This window comes from Corythoichthys intestinalis, chromosome 19, assembly GCF_030265065.1.
Source record: "Corythoichthys intestinalis isolate RoL2023-P3 chromosome 19, ASM3026506v1, whole genome shotgun sequence".
Taxonomy (NCBI): Eukaryota; Metazoa; Chordata; class Actinopteri; order Syngnathiformes; family Syngnathidae; genus Corythoichthys; species Corythoichthys intestinalis.
The window spans coordinates 6731602-6753456 of NC_080413.1; the positions used below are offsets into that span (position 1 = coordinate 6731602).

General features: G+C 38.1%; 1 protein-coding gene across 5 annotated transcripts in view; it reads left to right on the forward strand.

Annotated features, from left to right (window-relative positions):
• tbc1d32 (TBC1 domain family, member 32) overlaps positions 1-21855 on the forward strand; it is a 105574-nt gene that overhangs the window by 10313 nt on the left and 73406 nt on the right. For 4 of the 5 annotated variants that reach the window (XM_057822883.1, XM_057822882.1, XM_057822885.1 and 1 more), the window contains 13 exons: positions 390-468; positions 727-830; positions 1018-1079; positions 1148-1280; positions 1346-1405; positions 4372-4459; positions 4530-4667; positions 8989-9078; positions 13562-13704; positions 13783-13910; positions 17200-17404; positions 17492-17571; positions 20048-20186. In XM_057822883.1, coding sequence (XP_057678866.1) covers positions 390-468; positions 727-830; positions 1018-1079; positions 1148-1280; positions 1346-1405; positions 4372-4459; positions 4530-4667; positions 8989-9078; positions 13562-13704; positions 13783-13910; positions 17200-17404; positions 17492-17571; positions 20048-20186 — 1449 coding nt within the window. The remainder of the gene's footprint in view (positions 1-389; positions 469-726; positions 831-1017; positions 1080-1147; positions 1281-1345; positions 1406-4371; positions 4460-4529; positions 4668-8988; positions 9079-13561; positions 13705-13782; positions 13911-17199; positions 17405-17491; positions 17572-20047; positions 20187-21855) is intronic. The other variant, XM_057822886.1, reaches the window with a different exon arrangement.

Genomic DNA, 21855 nt, shown 5'->3' on the forward strand with positions numbered 1-21855 from the left:
AGGAAGCTGGCTTCTCTGCATGATGATTGTATGATCTTTTTAAGGCTGAATTCCTTTTTGATTGACAGCAAAATAGCGAAACAGTTATCTTGTCATATTAACACGCACAGGAAGCATTTACCAATTTTCGGAGTCGAACCGTAGACTTTCAAAATCATCCTAGCCACACTTGCTTTGTTAAAAACGACTAGCAAATTGTGGAGGTTCAAATTTTTTTTTTTGGTAATTGCTTGTGTTGGGAGACTTCTGGCACTCTAGTTTCTTTCCCTACCGAGCAGTTGGAGCCGCTTAGCCCTTCCATCATCACAAAGCACTCACAGGCGTACACACTTTGAGTGAGAGTTTAAAATTACATGCTCTTGATTGAGGATTCATTTTGAATTTTTCAGGACCACGTTCTTCAGTTTTTCGCCAAGAGCTTCTCCTTGTCCCCGTTGAACGTCACCCGGGAAATCTACACAAGCCTCGGTTGGTCAAGTCAAATGGATTGGATGTCTATCACTGTCAAACACCACCAATGAGTTAAAGAAATTGGAAAAAAAAATGTATATTTCTTTGCTCTTTTGAGGCAATACGTTAAATCAGATGAGCGCTACTCAACTATTTTTGTTCAAAAACACATGGTCTATGGTTGTGAAGTTTACCAGGATCACTACAGCACACCTTGTTTTGGGCTTTGTAGAGGTCTGGGAGTAGATGACATTTGTTCTGTTGTCTCCTGCTCAGCTAAAAGCGTGGAATCCAGTTTCCTGTCCCTAAACCTGAGCTTTCCAAGTGGTGCTGCTAGCTTGGACGTCAACAGTCCTGAGATAAGCTCTCTCCTCAAACAGGTGCGCTCATGTCACTGGGTCATTGTGACAAAATGTTTCTAAAACAAACAAATGTCACATTTGCATGATCAAATTACCAAGCATTGCTATATTTCTGACCTCTGTGACCTTTGACCTTATGACAAACCACACAGATAATATTAAATGCTTTAATATATCTCAATCAATGCATGAACATCCTCCTCAGATGCGTCTGATGAATGACTTTCAAAAGGAAGTGACTACCTTCTGGATCCGCCACCCAGAAAAGTGAGTTACACATTACCAGGGCTGAGACGCATACGACATTTTCTCGTTTTTAAATTTTTTTCCCCAAGATACATGGAAGAAATCATCGAAAGCACCTTCTCCCTCCTGTCTGCCCGTCGCAACTCAACTGAGAAAGCCTTGGAGCCCACTCACCTGCTAGCGCTGCTGGACGTTCAAGCTAGCTGGTTCACAAAATGGATGGTGAGTTTTTGCAACGAAACGTCAGCGTTTATTGGCATTTGTATGCTAATTTTGTTGTTTCTTAGCATGGCTCCTATAGCAGAATGGTGGTTCTCAGGCTCCTTGAGAAGAAATACAAGAGTCTGGTAAGTGAGAATTAGATTTAAACCATTGACAGTAGTAGTCTGCTAGTGAGATTAATTTAAATTCACAGCAGTAGGATGAAGAGAGCAACATGATTGGACGTTTATCATCGTCATGGCAGTGAATGCGATAGTAGCGAATATTGTCTTATATTTTTCATTTTTATTTTTTAAAAATAGGGGAAAATAGAGTAAATATTTGTTTTTCAATTAACTATTCTTTTTTGTTTATTCCTCATTTTAATTTATTTACAGTTTTTATTCAAAAAGGACATATACATACAGGTAGTCCCTGGGTTACGAACGAGTGCCGTACCTGTGCTGGTGACGCAACACGAATTTTGGAATTAACCCTTAAATCTCAAAATAACTATCCAAAAAGTCCAAAAGTATTTTGTTTAATGATGGAGGATACACTACCCTCTGGTGGCAGCGTTGGGTCTGGTCGGACTGTCGCCTTGTATGACTGAGAAGCAGACTCAGACGTCTGAGATGGACAGAGGTGGGTAGTAGGAACGCGTTACACCTACTCTGTTAAATTTACTTGAGTAACGTTTTGAGAAAAATGCACTTGTAAAAGTAGTTTTATGAAGCCATACTTTTTACTTGAGTAGATTTGTGAAGAAGAAACGCTACTTTTACTCCGCTAATTTGGGCTACACCAGTCGTTACATTTTTCCTCTTTATTCTACATATTAGATTAATATATTTTTGCTAGCGATGCCAAGAGTAGCTCTACCAATTTCCCCAATGAGACGTAGCAGCAATAATCACATGACTCCATTATACTAATCAGACGCTAGCTTGCCGTTCTATGTTCAATCATGTGGTGTCTTTAATTAACCACTAGAACTACCAAGGGTGGATCAGTTGATACAAATCCCTGTTGTATCCAGAGAAGGGTCATCTGACCCTAATTAGCATATCTTTTGTGAGCATCGAGGTCCTCATTAGTCATACACATTCACACTCGCAAAACCACAAGGTTGGATTGCTGCAATTAGCATCTTGAGTGTTTGCAGGGCAGGGCTGCCTTGGCTTTGTCGGACAGTGGACCGCTCATGGAGGCAATCTGGCGGACAACCTTTTTATGTATTCCAAAAGCTGCAGTTTGCCTACAGTACAAGGGACGGTATTATAAAAAACGAAACATTTTTTATGTGGTGACATATGACACTTCGCCCTTTTCCCGGGGCTAGGTGTTGGAGGTTGTTGCCGAAGAAATTTTTCCTCCCCTGCCTACTTTGCGCCCATATGATAGTGAGCCAATTCCTTTGCCAAAAAGTCCGCTCGTCTCACTTGCCTTCCGTTGCATGCCTGATACAACACATATGCTAATTGCAGCTATCCAGAATGAAACCTCCCTTCACACCTAGGCAGCGACTGCACAGGAGTGTATAGGGGGGTTGTCTGCTGGATTGATTGTTTGAGTTTTATTTTATTCTATTATTTGATAAAGCCAAGTAGTCAGTTTGGTATTGGGGTCATCTGACGCCTTTCTGGTATTTCTTTGTAGCCAAAAAAACCCCCCCGGGACTTCCAGTGTTAAAGCACCGGAAAAATTGAAGTATTTGATATAGAGCGCTGCCCTCAACATGACTCGAAAGCGCGGATTCTAACCTCTCTCCTAGTTTTTATTTGGCATCGATTGGCCACGGAAAACTGGAGATATGATCTTTTAATTTCATGATAGTAACTATGAAGGAACTACAGTATTCACTATTCAAACTAGGAACTATTTTTTCCACTAGAGGGCACTCATGCTCTTTGAACGAATAATGCTTTATTTATTTATTTATTTATTTATTTATTTATTTTTTCTCTCACCGGAATTTATTACAACAGTTCATATAGATAACTTTGTGCTTGGAAAAAAAATGCCATTGTTTAAAAAAAAAAAATCAAACAAAAATGTAAGCAGTTACTCATTATTTGAGTATTGTTTTCAAATACTTTTATACTTACATTTTTTGGATGACTACTTAGTAATACTATTTTTTTTAAGTAATGCTACTCTTACTTGAGTAGAATTTTTTGCTACTCGACCCAACCTTGGACATGGATATAGGATAGCTGCACTCTGGTTTTTGTTCAAAATCAGGCTGTAAGTCGTTTTAGCTAATATGTGTTTGTGTATGCTGTAATAAAATTTAGAGCTGCAGTTTGTGGAGTTATGTGTGAGAGATTTGCTCTCAGAATTATAAATACGTTGGCTTTCGTAGCATTTAAGCTAGCGGACTTTTGTCAGGTAAATTAGGCTAATTTAATCGACTAAATTTACATATTGATCAGACTAAATGGACATTTGAACACCAATTGGTTTGTGTCAAGTGTTTTATTGTTAAAATGCGTGTCGTTTTGAACATAAGTGTACATATGTGTGTTACAGCTTTACAAATTTTAAAATGGGGAAGAAGTAAAAAACATCAAAAAGCACGATTGCCTTGTTTGCGGTCTGTAAAGCTAAACAACTTCATGTTTAGTGAGGACAGAACATGTCATATTAATAAAGTAAATTAAAAAATAAGAACCTGTGAGGTAAAGTAAGGTACTGTTTATGTGACAAAAAAAAAAAGATGCAGACAAAATGGCGGAGAAGACTCCGGCGTCGTAAAATCGAAATCTCGTAAATCGAGTACGTCGTAACCCAGGGATACCTGTAATGTCATTGGTACATTGCACATGATTTCAGATAGTACTGTTATGAAATCCGAACAACCAGCAAATCGGCAGGCGTCACGGAACGAATCGCGTTATACTTTGGAGTTTCCGCCGAGAGACTTTGCCATTCAAGAAGTGATTCGTTAATCCTACCGCTCGCTGTCATACTTAAAAGAGGATTATTGCTGAATCCCTCCCTGCGCAGCATCTAAATTAACTGTCAGGAAAATACCAACGTTATCCCACTATGTCTTCAGTTCTGGCAATAAAAACTGTTAGAGTCATTTCATGGAATAACGTCTTCCCAGTTGGAGGCCGTATTACAGGAGTGCATCCTTTACCGGGAATGTGCCCAGCGTTCTGCTCGTTTCCACTCTGAGGAGCAGCAGAGCTCAAGTGAGTGCATTAAGTTATTGATTCGCGTGTGAAGCATTAAGAATAAGGATGTCTATTATGTCTGTTAAAGGTGATGGCGTAGGCAGCGTTTATAGCGGGAAAGAGTTGCAGTACGCCGTGGTGGTGCATTCGCTCTGCGTTTTGGGGAAGGTCCTTCTCTACGCCAATGGCAGGAAACTCTTTCCCATCAAAGTGGAAGCACGGGAAGGTGAATTCTTCATGTTCATGTTGTCTAAATGTACTGTAAATTTGCTGGTCTCATCAGTAGAATTTAGAGTTTATTGGAGTAATCAGTTTTCTTTTGCAATTTTTTAATTTAAACTTCATTTGGAGGTATTTTGAGATTTAGCAAAAAAAAAAAATTTGGGGGGTAAAGTTTTTAATGTTTTGTGAACAAAGTTATGAAAACAGCAACAACATTCTTTTAAATTGAAAGTTAAATACAATAAAAAGTAATTCCGTTTTAATCACAGTGGTAGGAAAAAGTATCTGAACCTTTTGGAATTTCTCACAATCAAATGTGATCTTTGTCAAAATTACAAAGATGAAAAAAAACATTGTCTGCTTTAACTAAATCCACCCAAACATTTATAGGTTTTCATATTTTAATGAGGATAGCATGCAAACAATGACAGCAGGGGGAAAAATAAGTGAACCCTCTGCCTAAGAAGACTTAAAGAGCAATTGAAACCAATTTTAACCAAACAATTTAAGTCAGGTGTGTGCCCAATCACTGATGAGTGGTTTAAAGCTGCCCTGCCCACTATAAAACACACATCTGGGAAGAATTGTCTTGTATGTAGACCTGCAATCAAGCATTGTTGATTAAAAAAAAAAATAAAATAAAATAAATAAATAAATAAATAAAAAATAAAAAAGGATAGTTGATTTGTATAAAGCAGGTAAAGGATACAAAACCATCTCTAAAAGTCTGGATGTTCATCAATCGACATTAAGAGATCTTGTCTGCAAATGGGTTGGACTTTGGTACTGTTGCTTCTCTCCAAAGGAGGGGCCATCCACCAAAGATGACGCCAAGAGTTCAGCGCAGAATACTCAGAGAGGTAAAAACGAACCCTAGAGTGTCTGCTAAAGACTTACAGAAATCACAAAATATTAAATGTGATGGTTCACTGACTTATTATTCCCCCTTCTGTCATTGTTTGCGTTCTTTCCTCATTAAAATGTGAAAACCAATAAATGTTTAGGTGTTTTTAGTTAAAGCAGACACTGGTTTTTCATTTATGTGATTTTGACAAAGATCACATTTGATGGTGATTTTATGCAGAAATGTGAGAAATTCCAAAAGGTTCAGATACTTTTTCATACCACGGAACTTGTGGATTTGCTAGTTTTTTTTTAATGTTGCTTGAAACAATTAGTTTTAGTTTTTCATGATTCAGATTCAAAAAGAAAAGCATTTAAATTGAATTTCTGACCTCTGTGACTGATCTCTGACTATTTTCTTGTCATATCTTCGACCCTGCAAATTTGAGTTAACTTGATAACGGACTAGCCTATTTATTGTGAAATTCCTTTTCTGATCTGTGACCTTTGACCTCACTACCTTTAAGTTACAGCCATTATGTTCACAATCATGCAAGTTGCCTTGTGACCACAGTATCATCTAAAGTATTTACAGCCCTTAATCTGACAATGGAATGTTTTCAACCTAAATTACATAACGATATACAAGCGTCTAGTTTCGATACAAATAAACAAAGTGAGATGATTGGCCTCATAAAGATAATTCGTTGTCTGCTTTCACTGCTTTATCATTGACATGCCGAGGCGTTCACCTGAGATGAATGATTTGTTATTGATTCCATGGAAAGACCAGCCATGACGCAGGATTTGTCATAGTCTCAAAGATTGCGTGATGAACGATAAATTATAATAATAACAATAAATTTTATTGATAAGGCACTTTATATCAAAGACAGATCTAAGAAAACCATTTGCAGAATTTTATGTACAACATATATATAAATAATTTTAAACATGAAACAAGTTTGATAATTATCACTTTATTCGTTCTTGAACACACATTTTCGACCTTTGACCTCTTTATACCCAAATGTAATCACCAAAAACCGTTATTGAACAACATGTTTTTACTTGTTTCTAATTTCAAAAACAGGTTTCGTGATGATCATAAAAATATATATTTTGTAAATGCAATTTTCAAAAAAACAAAAAAACAAGTGTCAATTCTCCTGAATGCTTCTAAATGGGGCATTTTGACCTTAAAATTTGACACCGTGCAAGTACATTTTTCATCTACTTGCACTTGCAGGAATTTTACTGACTAATTATTATTTTTGTTAGATTTTAAGCTAGGTTTATGCACATTTAGCTTGGCTAAAAAGAAGACACAGGAAGTCGAAGTAGCTTTTGTGGAGGTTGGTAGCTGCTCCCACTTCTTTATTCAGGGGAAAAACAAAAGGATGGGAGGGACAAGAAAGCAACATAGAACATAGAACAGAAGACATAGACTACATGGGGCCTCATGGCTCAGGACAATGGAAAGGCTGACTAGACAGAAATTATTCTATATGGTATATAACTAAAATGAGGATTGCAATAAAGGATTGCACAAGAATTCCAACATTTTGAAATCATTATTATTATAGAATATTTTTTTGTTACTGACAAACTTTTGCTCCACACTTTTGCCAATTTTAGGCAATAATGCACGAATGAGTTAGTAATAAAACACAGTACTGTATTCATCAGTAATACTTTGAAAATGGTGTTGTTTTGGTCAAAAATGACGATAACGAAAATATTTCGTGGATGAACATTTTTTTTCGTGACGATTACGTCACGATGATTAGATAAAAACGTGGCTTGGGAGACTAGAACATAACGAGAAAAATGCCAGTGTTTCTCTAACGAGATGATAAAAGGACGAAAATGTGACATCTTTTCTGTCATGTGTTCACAATGCGTTTTCATATTGTACGTAAAGTACATCAGCATGCATCATAGCAGTGTTTGAGTCTTTTCACTCAAGTGAGATGTGCTGCGCCTCTGCCTCACTCCCCTCACCAGGCTTTAGGATGTGTCTAAAGCTAGACTGCGCTCCATTTAGCTTGTTTGGAAGCAGTAAGATTTGTTTTGTTATCTTGGCAAGAAATTATGCAATGCTGCTTTAGCCTTTAAATGTAACTCCTAACGTTAGCGTAGCATTCGCGTTTGCATTAGCTTTAGACTGGCAAGCGTCCTTTTAAAACACTGGTCAGTCTAAAACAGAGCTACTTGGCTTTTCTGGTCAGGAAGTCTTGAGGAGATCAGTTGGTGAAATGCCATTTAGCTAATAGCCCACTTCAGCTGTTTCGTTAGGTAAATGAGCAATTACTCGGAAATACTAATTGCTTGCAACTTCTGGCTAGACTCTAAGGCCATGTCTGCATACACCTACCAGGGTATTTTAAAACCGAGGATCCTGCCCTAATACGTCTGGGAAAAATAATTACGTCTATACCAGTTTGTTACAAAAAAAAAAAAAAAAAAAACTTTCACAGCCAACCACATTAGTTCATTTTTAAGTATATTCGTAACTATGCGCAAAAAATAACTGTTCATAATACCCCTGTCCTTCGCATGTGTTCTTCACTATGAAGCACTGCAAGAAGCAAAAAAGCACCTGTCCAATTTGCTCAAAATGTAAACATTGGTCTCATGTGTGACATTGGGACAGAGTTTGTCACAATCAGCGATGTTTCCACAGTTAAATCTTCGGTGATCAGTGTCCACATGATGGTGCACAAACGCAGAATTCGTACATCTTCACTTTGGATGGAGTTTTTAAGAACATTTGTTTAAATCTGCGTGTGGAAGATAGGTCAAACCGTAGAAAAAGTTATTATTTTTGCCAAGTACCCTGCTACGTGTAGTCATGGCCTTGGAATAGCAAAAAATCGCAGACTTCTCAGTGTTAAACACTCAGACATTTTTTCTTTGCATACAGTTCATGAAATGAACTGCTTTTCCTGCTGAATGAGTATTATCATCACCAAATTGGTGTTGTCCTTGTAGATGCTACAATATGTGCCAGTCTATTTTCATTCGAAATTGTTGGAAACCTTTATTTGGTTTTGAATTTTACAGACGAAAACATTATGTGCAAATGTCGACAAAAACTAGACGAAATTTGTATGAGATTTCCTCGACTAAAACTAGACGAAGACACATTTTGAAATGACTAAAATAAGACTAAGGCTAATAAATATTTTCGTCCAAAAGACTGACTAAAATGAAAATTAAAAGGGCTGCCAAAAACAACACTGAAAATAATTACAAAGGCTGATTTAGTTGTAATATTTATCGCTTTAATTATCTTTGACATTTGATCCTGTTGTATAAATACTGCATAGTTAGCGTCACCCCCATCCGCCCTGTTAATCAAAACTATAAAAATGGATGAACTAGATTGTGTAACATTTGACTGCACCCCTTCTGACAAAGTACAAGTTCATTAATCATACAAGTGAATTGCTTCTGACGAACTAATTTCCTGCTTACAGATCCAATCAGTCTGACGGACCTGGTGGTGATTCTCATAGACATCATGTGTCAACACCCCCAGCCTTTTTGCAGCGATAGCCTGCACACAGGTGGGTACACGAGCACATAAACACACCTGTAGTTGCATAAATGAGCAATCAGGGTGTGAGGGAACACTGAGGTCCTTGCTAACATTCCTTCATGTGCTATCTTTTATCTGGTAACCTTGTCCTCTGCCACACTCGCATTGTCTCCGAAAAACATACTCAGCTGTTATTTTTTTTAACTCTTTAGCTGGCATTGACGGGAATAGACGTCCAATTCATTTGAGCTTGGAATGAAACGACTAATTGGCTCAAATGTAAATCATGTTTTTTTTTTTTACTATGGTATTATGCTGGGTTTAATGTTTTAGCTGAAAAATACACTGGAACCGAAAAACTGTGTTGAGAAAGGTTGATATAACTTTGTTATTGTTTTCCAAAGCTAAAGCATTTACAGTATTTTTCGGACTATAAGTCGCACCCGAGTATAAGTCGCACCAGCCATAAAGTGCCCAACGAAGAGGGAAAAAACATATATAAGTCGCACCCAGGGCTGGCCCAGGCCATTTGGGGGCCCTAAGCAAAATAATGCAAAGGGGCCCATATTTTTGGCCCACCATTTCGTCACAGTGTACTGTGAAACCCATATATGCAATCCAACCCATACGTCCATATTTTGTATATTAATCAGATTTTGTTGCACTGCATACTTCAAACTTCTCACCCCAAATGATTGTCAGTACTTACAGTAGATAGCGCCAAACATTTTTCTAAAAGAGGAAAGAAATAAGGAAATACTTTTATTTTTTTAGGCTTGTAATCAAGTATGAAAACTCACAAAAGTCAAATAAAGCAAACTGCAGTAAACAAAATAGAATATAAATTAAACAATTGCCAAATTGGGGGCCCCCTAGTGGTCAGGGGCCCTAAGCAGCTGCATAGTCTGCGTATAGGCTGGGCCGGCCCTGGTCGCACCGGAGTATAAGTCGCATTTTTGGGGGAAATTTACTTGATAAAATCCAACACATAGAACAGATATGTTATCTTGAAAGGCAATTTAAGATAAAAATACAATAGAGAACAACATGCTGAATAAGTGTACAGTGTGATGTTACATGATGCATGAACAACGAAATCCGAACGTTGCCGATATGTTAACATATCATAGTTATTAATAGTTAGTCAGATAACTATAGCATTAAGAACATGGTAACAAGTTTACCGAAGCATCAGTGTCACTCCAAAACACCAAAATAACATGTGAAATGATATAATAATGTGTTAATAATTTCACACATAAGTCACGCCAGAGTATAAGTCGCACCCCCAGCCAAACTATGGGGAAAAAAAAAAAAAACCTGCGACTTATAGTCCGAAAAATACGGGAGTTTAATAACCAAATTAATTCATCTGGTTTCAAAGAAGACCCAAAAAAATCCTCTTTCCCCCACATTTTAAATTTTAATTAAAAAATGTAAAAGCAAAACTAAATGCAAACAAAGAAAATTTTTTTTTTTTTTTTTTTTTTTTTTTTTTTTTTTTTTAACCTTTATGTACGGACGGGTAGTCCCCGGGTTATGACACGATTTCGACTTTACGACGCCGGAGTCGTCCGCCATTTTGTCTCCAGTGTTTTTTTGTTTGTTTTTTTAGTCCCGTAAACAGTACCTTATTTTTTACTTTATTTTATTAACATGACTGTTCTGCCCTTTGCCTTTTGTTTTGACTAAGACTAAGATTAGGATGAAAATTTAAAAAGCTGCCAAAAACAACACTGGCTCCAACGATGAAGTCGCACAGCTGGGGGAAAGATTACTGTTATGCTCGCTGTCTAGCTTGAATTTAGCTCCAATGTCTTGGCGAGGACAATCCAGTGACGTATTATACATGTTTTCGGATAGTTATTTTGGAGATTTAGGGGTACTTAAGGAGTTAATTTTCCGACTTGCGTGGAAATTCGGGTTACATCGCCAGCGTATGAACGGAACTCGTTCGTAACCCAGGGACTACCTGTATTTATGCCCTTTAAAAAAAAGAGAGCGTTTGAAGAATTGAATTGAATTTTTTTTTAAATTCAAAATCTAATACATTTTAAAATATTTAATGTTAATCCTTTATAAGTCAAGTTTGTTTTTATTTATTTATTTTTAAATATGTCTACATCATTTTCTGTTTAATTGCAAATATCAATGAATAAATGTAATGTAAATAAAACATAACTAATACATTAAAATAAATAAATTATGGAAATGGGCCCCCAATAACACTAAAGATTTTTTTTTTTTTTTTTGACATTGATAGATGTCCAATTCATTTAAACTGTGAGGACTGGCTGCGAATATTCACGTTTCAGTGATTTGATGGGACTGTATGTCCAACTCACACTCAAAATGAATTGGACGTCTGGCACCATCAATGGCACCTAATGAGTTAAAGCAAGACTAGGTAACTTGTCAACCTTTTATAAAATACTTTCATAACATCTGTGATATGTCGACTGACAACTAGTTGGATGACACCTCTTTTATATCTTGAAGGGGTCTGTATCACTTTCACCGGTACTAATTAACTTTGAGGAGGGTGGCAGGAACCCTGCCACACAATACAACTACAAATATGCTGACTGCTCTACGGTAAGCTTGAGAACGATAAACCGATACGACCGGATATCCGGTTTTACAGTTGAGGGATACAGCTGTATCGATAGTAAAGTTACCATTCGACAGTAATTAGCCATTAAATATTCAATGAACCGATAGTAGAGATAGAATTCGGCTATCGCGAGCACAAGAATCGGCTTCTAATGCCCAGTTTAATGCATTGCTTAATATGATAATAATTTACCTTTTACCTCACATGCTGCATTTGTGTCTTTCACCACACAGCGCACTTAGATTGTGACCGCCGTCGTGGTTGCCTCAACTTCCCATTCATTTCGGCAGAACCGCTAGTAGTCGCCGTCATTTCCCGATCGTCACTGGCGTGTCATAACAATGCGAGAGCTAACAAAACCACTGTAACGCACGCTCCGTAGCGTTTTCTTCGCAGCCCAAAACGAAACTAATAGTGGCAACGAAGCAACATGCTAAAACAATGGACAGTTTGCGCACCACGCCAGCGACGTGCGGCGATTGATTTTCAACGCACCCAGGAAAACAAAAGTCGGACTTTGAAGTGAAGAAGGCAGCCAGATCTGTTCGTGTGGGACAGAGCTAGTGTGAAGCGGTACAGCGATCGTGCGTTTTTAACCCTGAAAAATAACCCACTACAATGGTGGAAAGGGCGGCAAATTGTTTCCACGAAACGCAGTCTACTTAAACATGAACATGTGGATCAGTTGATCTTCCTCAAGAAAAATCTGCCCTTCAAAAAAGATATGGACCGTGATGAGGAATAAAAAAACGTGGAAGCACAGGCATAAGTGAATGACTTTGCTGTGTATAAGGTTAAAGTAATGATTATAGACCTGTCTGTCTAAAATACCATGTTTTTATTCCCCCATTGATACCAGTGGTAAAGCATCATTTATTATTTATTTATGATAACACTAGCAGCTTTAATTCTTTTTTTTTTCTAGAGCTGCTGCATATAATTAATATTTTCTGCCTGTAAGATGTTTACGTTGAACGTTTGCACTTAAATTACTTACTAATTGTGGTCAAAACACCAGGAACTTTATTGTTGTCTGTCACAGTTTCATCATCAATCCTATCCAACAAAATGATGGTCATATAGTAAGCCTTATTTTTTTTCTCATAAAAAAATAAAACATAACATTGGTATGAAATGTTGTTGTTTAATTTTGCTATTAAAAATGTGGTCTTTTTTATATTTTTAAAATACTGTACAAACACAGACAACAAATGCTTACTATCGTATTGTTTTCACTCTGTATCGAACCGTATCGTTCTTAAACTGTATCGAATCGCTCGGCCCTAAAAATATATCGTTTTTTTAATCGAATCGTAACTTGTGTATCTAGATACATATCGAATCGGCTTCATGCGAGAGATTCCCAACCCTACTTTACGGCATGCGTCACTTCTCCCTTTCCCTATTAATAATAAAGGCAGAAGTTGATGCTAACGCTTTCGCGTAAAATCTGCAAAGATGGCAGAGCAACAAAAGAGACAAAACATTTTGTCTGGGGAGGAAAAAAAGGATAAAAGGACACTCGACAATAAACATTGGCCCAGCTTTCACCCGCTGTCGTGACGCCCCCAATGAGGAGTTTGGGTCAGGAAGGGGTTAGCCACAACAAGCCACGCGGTTGCTATTGTATGATTCATTACCTCATTACTATTCATCCTTCACACAGCTGCTGGAAACAGAAATGTTAATCCATCTGCAGGCGACTGGTAAATGAGGATTTTATGACACTATGCGCTCATGCGCCTGTCCTCATGGGAAAGTCAGTCTTCCTTAAGGCAATGCACTACCGCTTTTGTCCACCGGCCTCGCTAAAATTGACCAAAACTGAGTGTTGCTTTAAATGAGCGTCCCATAAAAAGACTTCTTTTAAACATTAATTTATCGCTTTTATTGTCAGAAGCGCTGTGCCCAAGCGGCCTAGTGATGGCGACGCTGTGTGCCATGTGTGAGAGGACTGAGTGCGCCGATCAGTGTCTCCACCAGACGCCCGTTATCCAGACTCTTATGGCGCCCGTCATCCAGGCACTCAGTGAACGTCAGGTGACTAAAGACAGCACTGCTTCTCCAGTATTCTCACAAAGTTTTTCCAGAAATTCTCAAGTTGTTTATTGTTTGTAGACGGAATTAAAGCATCCTGCAGCCACACTGCCCTTGGTGGCGGAAGTCCTGGCTCGAATGGTGAACACTGATAGAGGGTTGGCTCTATTTCTGTATGAGGAGAACCTACTTTTAGGTCAAAATGAGAGGTGAGTCGTCAAAACAGTTGTGAATACAGTTTTGTCAAGTTTACTCATAAAATGCGTTAAAAAAAACAACAAAAAACATCAAGCTTGCCAGGTTTACCATGTACACTGTTTTAAGTATTTAATGAATGAAACGTTCACTTGTAAAAAGCTGGAAAAATATGTGAAACTACCAAATTTGATAATCCCTTTAATTTTTTAGTTATTTTGAACATATTTCTGACCTCTGTGACCTTTCCCCTTGACCTCATAAATGCAAAATCTAATCACCTCCTTCTCAGTGACGGAACAAATGTGAACTGGGACCGGGTGCGATGAGCATAAACGGGACCCCTCGAGTGGACTGTCCAACGGGGTTGGGTGCTAGTGGACAGTTATTCGCGAGCCCCTCCACACTTTCATGGGACTGGAATTGGATTTTTTTTTTTTTTTTAATTGCGGGCCCCTCCGGACAACCTGGCAGAGATATTTTAACACTATATTACGACTCCACTCATCATCTAGTTCTCTGTTTGACCTTCCCCTTACCCAACCACGCCCGAGGCCCGGGCCTGGATGTGGTGGCACACCCAGCACCCCCCCTACGTTCTGACTCCTTTTTATGCTACAAACAAGTTTAATAATAGTCCTTTTTATTTGTTCCTACCTGAGTTATCTTGAACACATATTTCTGACCTCTGTGCTGAGTTATCTTGAACGCATATTTCTGACCTCTGTGACCTTTGACCTCACTATCCCAAATTGTAATAGCATCTTCCGTTTCATATTACAAACATATCCAATTTGATAGAAATCCCTTTTTTCGTTCTTGAGTTACCTTGAACACAAATATAAACATATACAGGTAGTCTCCGGGTTTCGACGTACGCGACTTACATGATTCAACTTTACGACCACGGAGTGTCGTCCTCGATTTTGTCCCCAGTCGTTTAAAAAAAATTAAAATAATCTTGACTCTTGTTTGGTGATGCATGCTTTTATTTTGGCGCTGGAAACGCAGAGCAGGTAGTACTTCCTCACGCGGTGATGCGATTTGGAGCACATGTACACACGAGGAAGAGCTTATTTACGCCCACGAAGAAGTGGGCGAGAGACGAGTAAGAGAGAGAGAGTGGATAGTTTCCAGTTGCAAGCCTGCGCGCCCATTTGTTGCTTGTGAAGCATCCACGGTGACAACATCTGTATATCACAACTTTTATATTGTTTATTATGCATTTTCAGTTGTGATTGTTTTTGATGATTTGCGGACGCTGATACATGCTGATCGTTTGTGCGGATTGTTATTGCTCAATCAGCAGCTCGTTTTAACCGCAAATTTGAATTGCTGTAATGGAAGATGGAACTGATTTAATTTAGTTTTTAGTTTAGTTTCATTCTGCAAGTGTTGATGTCAGGAGCAGCTGAATTAAGTCAGCAAACCACACGGACATCTGACATCGTCATTTCAGAGCTTAGCTTGCTGTCTAGCTAGGACTTAGCTCCAACGTCTTGGCGAGGACAGTACAATGACGTATAATACATGTTTTTGGATGGTTATTTTGAGATTTAGGGGTACTTAAAGGGTTCATTCCAATTTACGTGGAAATTCGGGGGACCTGTTGACTACCTGTACAATTACAATTACAAAGCACCGCCTTCCATTATTTTCATCGACTGGAGGAGGTAATTACAAGCCCTTACGAAAGCTTTCCAAATCACTTATGAAATTGTCAAAAAATATTTATATGATGTGTGAAAAACGTGTCAGGGGTTAGACATTTTGTGAAAATCCACACTGAAAAGACATGCATTAATTACAATCTAAATGACCTTTTCTGAGAACTGAGTCTTTACGAAGGTAATGAAGCTCATTTTTCATAGACACTGTGAGAGCAGTAGTCAAGTAATTGCTCCGTATGACTGCAGTCTAGAAGAATGAATCTAATTACAGTGGAGGTGTCACTTTTAAAGTTTTTTTACTCATTATGTCAGGACATAAAATTTTTACAATATCAATACTAGGGGCGTGCGAAATTTCCGATTCTTAGATTATCCGCGATTCGGCCGTGGAAGATTCGAGAACGATTCACAAACATACAAATTCCGATAATTGAATTATACCTTGTAAAGCGGAAATAAAACACAGTCAGTACGGTCTTCAGGACACAATGAGGAACGGACCGAGAGTAAATATCCTGTTCAACTCATGCCGCTAGAGAAAAACAAAAAACAAACAATAATACCTGACTGCGGCCGTCATCCGCTACAAACAGCGCCCAGTTGCTAGTTGCTACAAACATACGGCAACATACGGCTATGGTAGATATCACATATATCTAGAACTAGATGTGAAATGACAGACGACGGCCGTGTTAGATCATATACCAAGAACTAGACTTTCCCGCGCTAGTAAACAGGCGCCATTTTAAAGCAGTAGACTTCTCTAGAAGGCTCTGTTGTAGCGAACCTAATGACTTTTTGTCTAAAAAAACAACCAAATTGGCAAAATCTTGACTTGAATCCATCTTTAAATGATGGAACAGTTTTAAAACTTTCACGTCGAAAGTAGACAGAAGGGAAATTATGGAATAATGGGAGCAATTTTAACAACTTTTAACGGTTGATTCACAACATTAAATTAATTGAATGTAGTTTGAAGCTGCCGATACAGAATGGGGACTTGAGTATTTTATTTACTGTTTTTAATGGTTAACTTGATACTGAAATAGTAGTTTGTTTAGCCTGAGAGGATTTTTGAACAATTTTCAGACTATTGTACAAAAAAATTAAAAGCGGGGGTTGGGGGGGTTGTGGTGCATCAATAATCGATTTATAATCGAATCGGAGCCTCTGAATCGCAATCGAATCGTTAGATGCCCAAAGATTCCCACCTCTAATCAATACTGATATGAAATTGTTTTCCTTATCACTTTGTGTTTTTGTACAGAATGTTTATAGTTTGCAGAAAAATAAAGGGTGGAGCTAAGCTAAAAATATTTTTTGCTAATAATGTAAACATCGGCAAATATTTTGACAATTTTACTAATGCTCTAGAACTTTCTCATAAAGCCCATTCATTTGATATATTACTCAGTATGTTTTCTTGCTTATATATTTTTGAGCTTTTGACTAGTGGACTAATGAACTCAAATTTTCTGCTCATTCAAACGCGAAGAGGCTCCCTCTCGGAGTGATTTTCATCCGCCTTGTCAGTGTGATGAATTTTACATGAGTAGACATTGTGTGATGTAGCAGAACGTCATTAATAAAACAGCAAATTGACTCTGAGATGATTTTCCGTTTCCGCTCAAAGATCCACGGCCGCTCACGTGCTGCTTCGGTTCACCCTGAGGCTTCTGAATCGCCAGCTCTCGGCAACCGGTGATGGTGACGACTCTTCTCGTGCTTTGTGTGGGGCCTTCATCTTTTTGTGCAGCCAGATGTGCAATACCTGCGAGGGCCTGCAGGTTCTGCGAGGGTACGGCTTGCAAAAGGCGGTCGCCACCGTCTGGAAAAAGGTCAAATATAGTTTGTTGTAATGTTTTACTTGGGCAGAAAAGTCATTAACATCAGGCAAAAGTGATGTTTTTCATTTTTTTTTGTAGACCAGTTCATTTTCTGAAAGGATTCCAACACCAGTACCTGAAAACAACCCTGCAACGTCTCCACAGGAATTGCAACACATGTAAGACAATGCATACAGTGTTTACCAAAAGTATTGGCACCCCTGCAATTCTGTCAGATAATGCTCAGTATCTCCCAGAAAATGATTGCAATTACAAATGCTTTGGTACTGATATATTCATTTATTTTGCTTAAAATGAAAAAAATGAAATCATTATCATTTTACACAAAACTCCAAAAATGGGCTTGACAAAAGTATTGGCACCCTCTGCCTAATACTTGGTAGCACAACTTTTGGACAAAATAACTGCGAACAACAGCTTCGGTATCCATCAGTGTGTTTCTTATAATGCTCTGCTGGAATTTTAGACCATTCTTCTTTGGCCATCTGCTCCAGGTCTCTGAGATTTGAAAGGTGCCTTCTCCAGACAGCCATTTTCAGATCTCTCCACAGCTGTTCTATGGGATTCAGGTCTGGACTCATTGCTGGCCACTTTAGAAGTCGCCAGTGCTCTCTCAAACCATTTTCTAGTGCTTTTTGAAGTGTGTTTTGGGTCATTGTCCTGCTGGAAGACCCATGACCTCTGAGGTAGACCCAGCTTTCTCACACTGGGCCCTCCATTATGCTGCAAAATTTGTTGGTAGTCTTCAGACTTCATAATGCCATGCACACGGTCAAGCAGTCCAGTGGCAGAGGTAGCAAAGCAACCCCAAAACATCAGGGAACCTCCACCATGTTTGACTGTTCTTTTTTTTTTTTTTTTTTTTGAAGGCCTCGTTTTTTTTCTCTCATAAACTCTATGTTTATGCCTTTTTCCAAAAAGCTCTACTTTTGTCTCATCTGACCAGAGAGCATTCTTCCAAAACGTTTTTGGCTTTCTCGGGTAAGTTTTGGCAAACTCCAGCCTGGCTTTTTTTATGTCTATGGGTCAGAAGTGGGGTCTTCCTGGGTATCCTACCATAGAGTCCCTTTTCATTCAGACGCGGACGGATAGTACGGGTTGACACTGTTGTACCCTCGGACTGCAGGACAGCTTGAACTTGTTTGGATGTTAGTTGAGGTTCTTTATCCACCATCCGCACAATCTTACGTTGAAATCTCTCGTCAATTTTTCTTTTCCGTCCACATCTGGGGAGGTTAGCCACAGTGCCGTGGGCTTTACACTTATTAATGACACTGCGCACGGTAGACACAGGAACATTTAGGTCTTTGGAGATGGACTTTTAGCCTTGAGAAATTGCCAATGGTTCCTCACAATTTTGCTTCTCAAGTTCTCAGGCAGTTCTTTTTATTTTCTCCATGCTCAATGTGGTACACACAAGGACACAGGGCAGAGGTTGAGTCAACTTTAATCCATTTTAACTAGCTGCAAGTGTGATATAGTTATTGCCACCACCTGTTATGTACCACAGGTAAGTAACAGGTGCTGTTAATTTGTGTAAAATTATATATATATTTTTTCCATTCTCTTTTGTGTTTTTTCATTGCAAGAAAACTAAATGAAGATCTTAATACCAAAGCATTTGTAATTACAATCATTTTCTGGGATAAATTGACCATTATCTGACAGAATTGCAAGGGTGCCAATACTTTTGGCACTGTACGTAAGGGCGCACTGCAAAGTGGTAACAAGTGGCAACATTGCTTAGATTGTATTTACTGCCATCTAGTGGAAGTGCATTTAATTGGTCTGCCTGTCATTTATGAATTTGGGGTGGCACTCACTTTGAACAACATTCAAAATAACTAAAGATCATATGAGTAATATTTTTTTGATGAGTCACATTTTAATCACATAGCAATATTTTCCCATAAAAGCTACTTTTTTTTTTTTTTTAACTTATAAATAAACAAACAATGTACTCTGGAAATTGCAATTAAATACATTTCAACATAAAACACTTCAAAATAACAGCAAAAGTCTAAAAGATCTTAAAGTTGAAGTGCCAATTTTAAGACATTTAAAAGTTCTTTTGTAATTAATTAATCAAAATTAACATGTTAAAGTACCACCACAATAAAAAAAAAATGTATATCAATAATGTAATTTGCAGTAAATGAAAAATCATTTTCAGAGAAGTTGATATACTTAATACATATAATAAAATACAATCTTAAACATGTTTTCTATCATGTATACATTTTAATTTCTAATTACTCACTAGTATTTACAGTACAGTGCCATCATATTTAACAATTCCCTAACAGTGTTTGGTCTTAAATTGAGCTTTATTACCATTTTTTATTGGCAGTGTTTTTTTTTTTTTTTTTAATACGGCCCCTTAATTGGAATTGCTCGACCTAATATTGTGGCCGGCGAGCTTACGTTGACATTTAAAGGCAATCTTGCTGATGATTGATGCATGCTGGGTGGCTATAAAATCACTTTATATACCTCACGCCCCCTCTGACAGTATGACAAGTGAACTGTGCCTTTGCTTACCACGTGCGGCCCTTTATCACATTTATTAACTTAATAAACTGGACTCTGACTCTGCTTGTAATGTTTTTGTTTATGTGTGTCTATACGTCTCAGGCTAATGTGGGAGGAAACGTTGCTGGACTGCCTTCTGAACTTTGTGGCCACCCCTAAGGGAGTTCTGCTACTACAGCAGACAGAAACCATGCAAGAGTGCATCTCACACATGTTCTCTCGCTTTAGCAAAAAAATGCAGGTAAATTAGCCTGTTTTTGAATCCTCGGGAAGTGATTTTAGCCATAGGAAATCTGAATTTATGCAAAATATTGCCACGGAGTTCAATTTTCAAAGTTGGGTGGGGGGAATAAAGAGTAAAATTTTAGGGAATAACTAGAAACTGCAATTTCTGGAGAAATTACAATTGGGCTTTGTTGTGGTAGATAGATCTGTCAGGTCACTTGCTGTTGATTTGGGACATTTCGGGGACACGTACTGTTGCATGGCTGTAAATGGCATCGACTTACTTGGGTGCTAGTTGAATGACAATGAGCTCTAATGGTACGTTTTTGGTCAAAAATCACAACCACATAGGTTTTCCTGCCATTGTAAATGAATGGGAAATATGGATATACATGGACGTGCATGGTTGTCAATGGCATCGAATTACGTGGGCGCCAATTGAATGTCAATAAGCTGTCATGGTAAATGCTAGGGGGAAAAAAATCATGTGGACCGATGTTTTCCTGCCATTGAAAATGAATTGGAAATTTGGACGTACATGGCTGTCAATGGCATCCCATTGAAAATGAGTGGGACAGCTTTCGGAGAATTTTGGTGCCAAATTCTGTACGGAACTTTTATGCCCCTTACCATCTTGGAATTTTTTATGTGTTAATGACTGTATTGGCCGGAATGTAAGACGGCCCTGATTATAAGACGACCCCCTCTTTTTCAAGACTCAAGCTTGAAAAAAGAGTTTTTGAACACCAAATTAATTTTTACACAGAAAATAATTACAGTGTTATAACAATATATTTGAGAGAGAAAAAGCATGTTATCTTGCTTCATTCAAATCTTAGTATCTAAACCTTTAAATATGTAAACTAAAGTGCAATCACATTTGTAAATGAATGGCTTCTGGTTTTTGAAATGTAAATAAACCAATCTATTGTGATAAAACAACAAAATTGCAATAACTGCAATAACCATCAAAGTGAGATCTAACTGTAGTTTTGAAACAAATCTGAATAAGGAAAAACATTGCAATAAAATAATGCAAACTGGTTAAACTTGAGAATAGCTGAGATCTGTCATGACTCATGACAGAACATTACTATTTAAGTTCAGCATTCGCTTCAATGATATCTGGCGCCATCTAGCGTCGTGAATGGGTATAACGTCTAGACCGCGAATATAAGACAACCCCCCTCTTTTTTAAAATCTTATTTCAATGCAAAAAACACCGTCTTATATACGGGCCAATACGGTGTGTGATTCGGTCAAAAGTTGTAGGACAAGTAGCGTTTAAAAAAAGTAGTTTTTCCCCCCAAAAACAGCATTTATGGGCAAGCGTAAAATTTTGGTGGACAATTTTAAAAAATTCCATGCGTCGCGCAAAAATTCTCATCATTTTGATAGTTGAACGGTGACGGTCGGTCAAACGGTTTGGGCTGTGCGGCGGGCCGAAGAAACGCCATTTTAAAAAAAATAAAAAAATTTTAATATCTGGGCCTTTGGCCTGCAAAGCCCCATCTAAATATTTGGGGGCGAACAATGAGCAAAGAAAGTTATACAGCATCTTTTACTGAAATTTGTTGCTTTAGTACCACTAGTATCTTTCTTAGCACTGGTTGAGTTGAGAATTGGTTCTGGAAGTAGGTTCGTAACCCAAGACATTTTTTACACGTAAATGCCCTTATCACTTC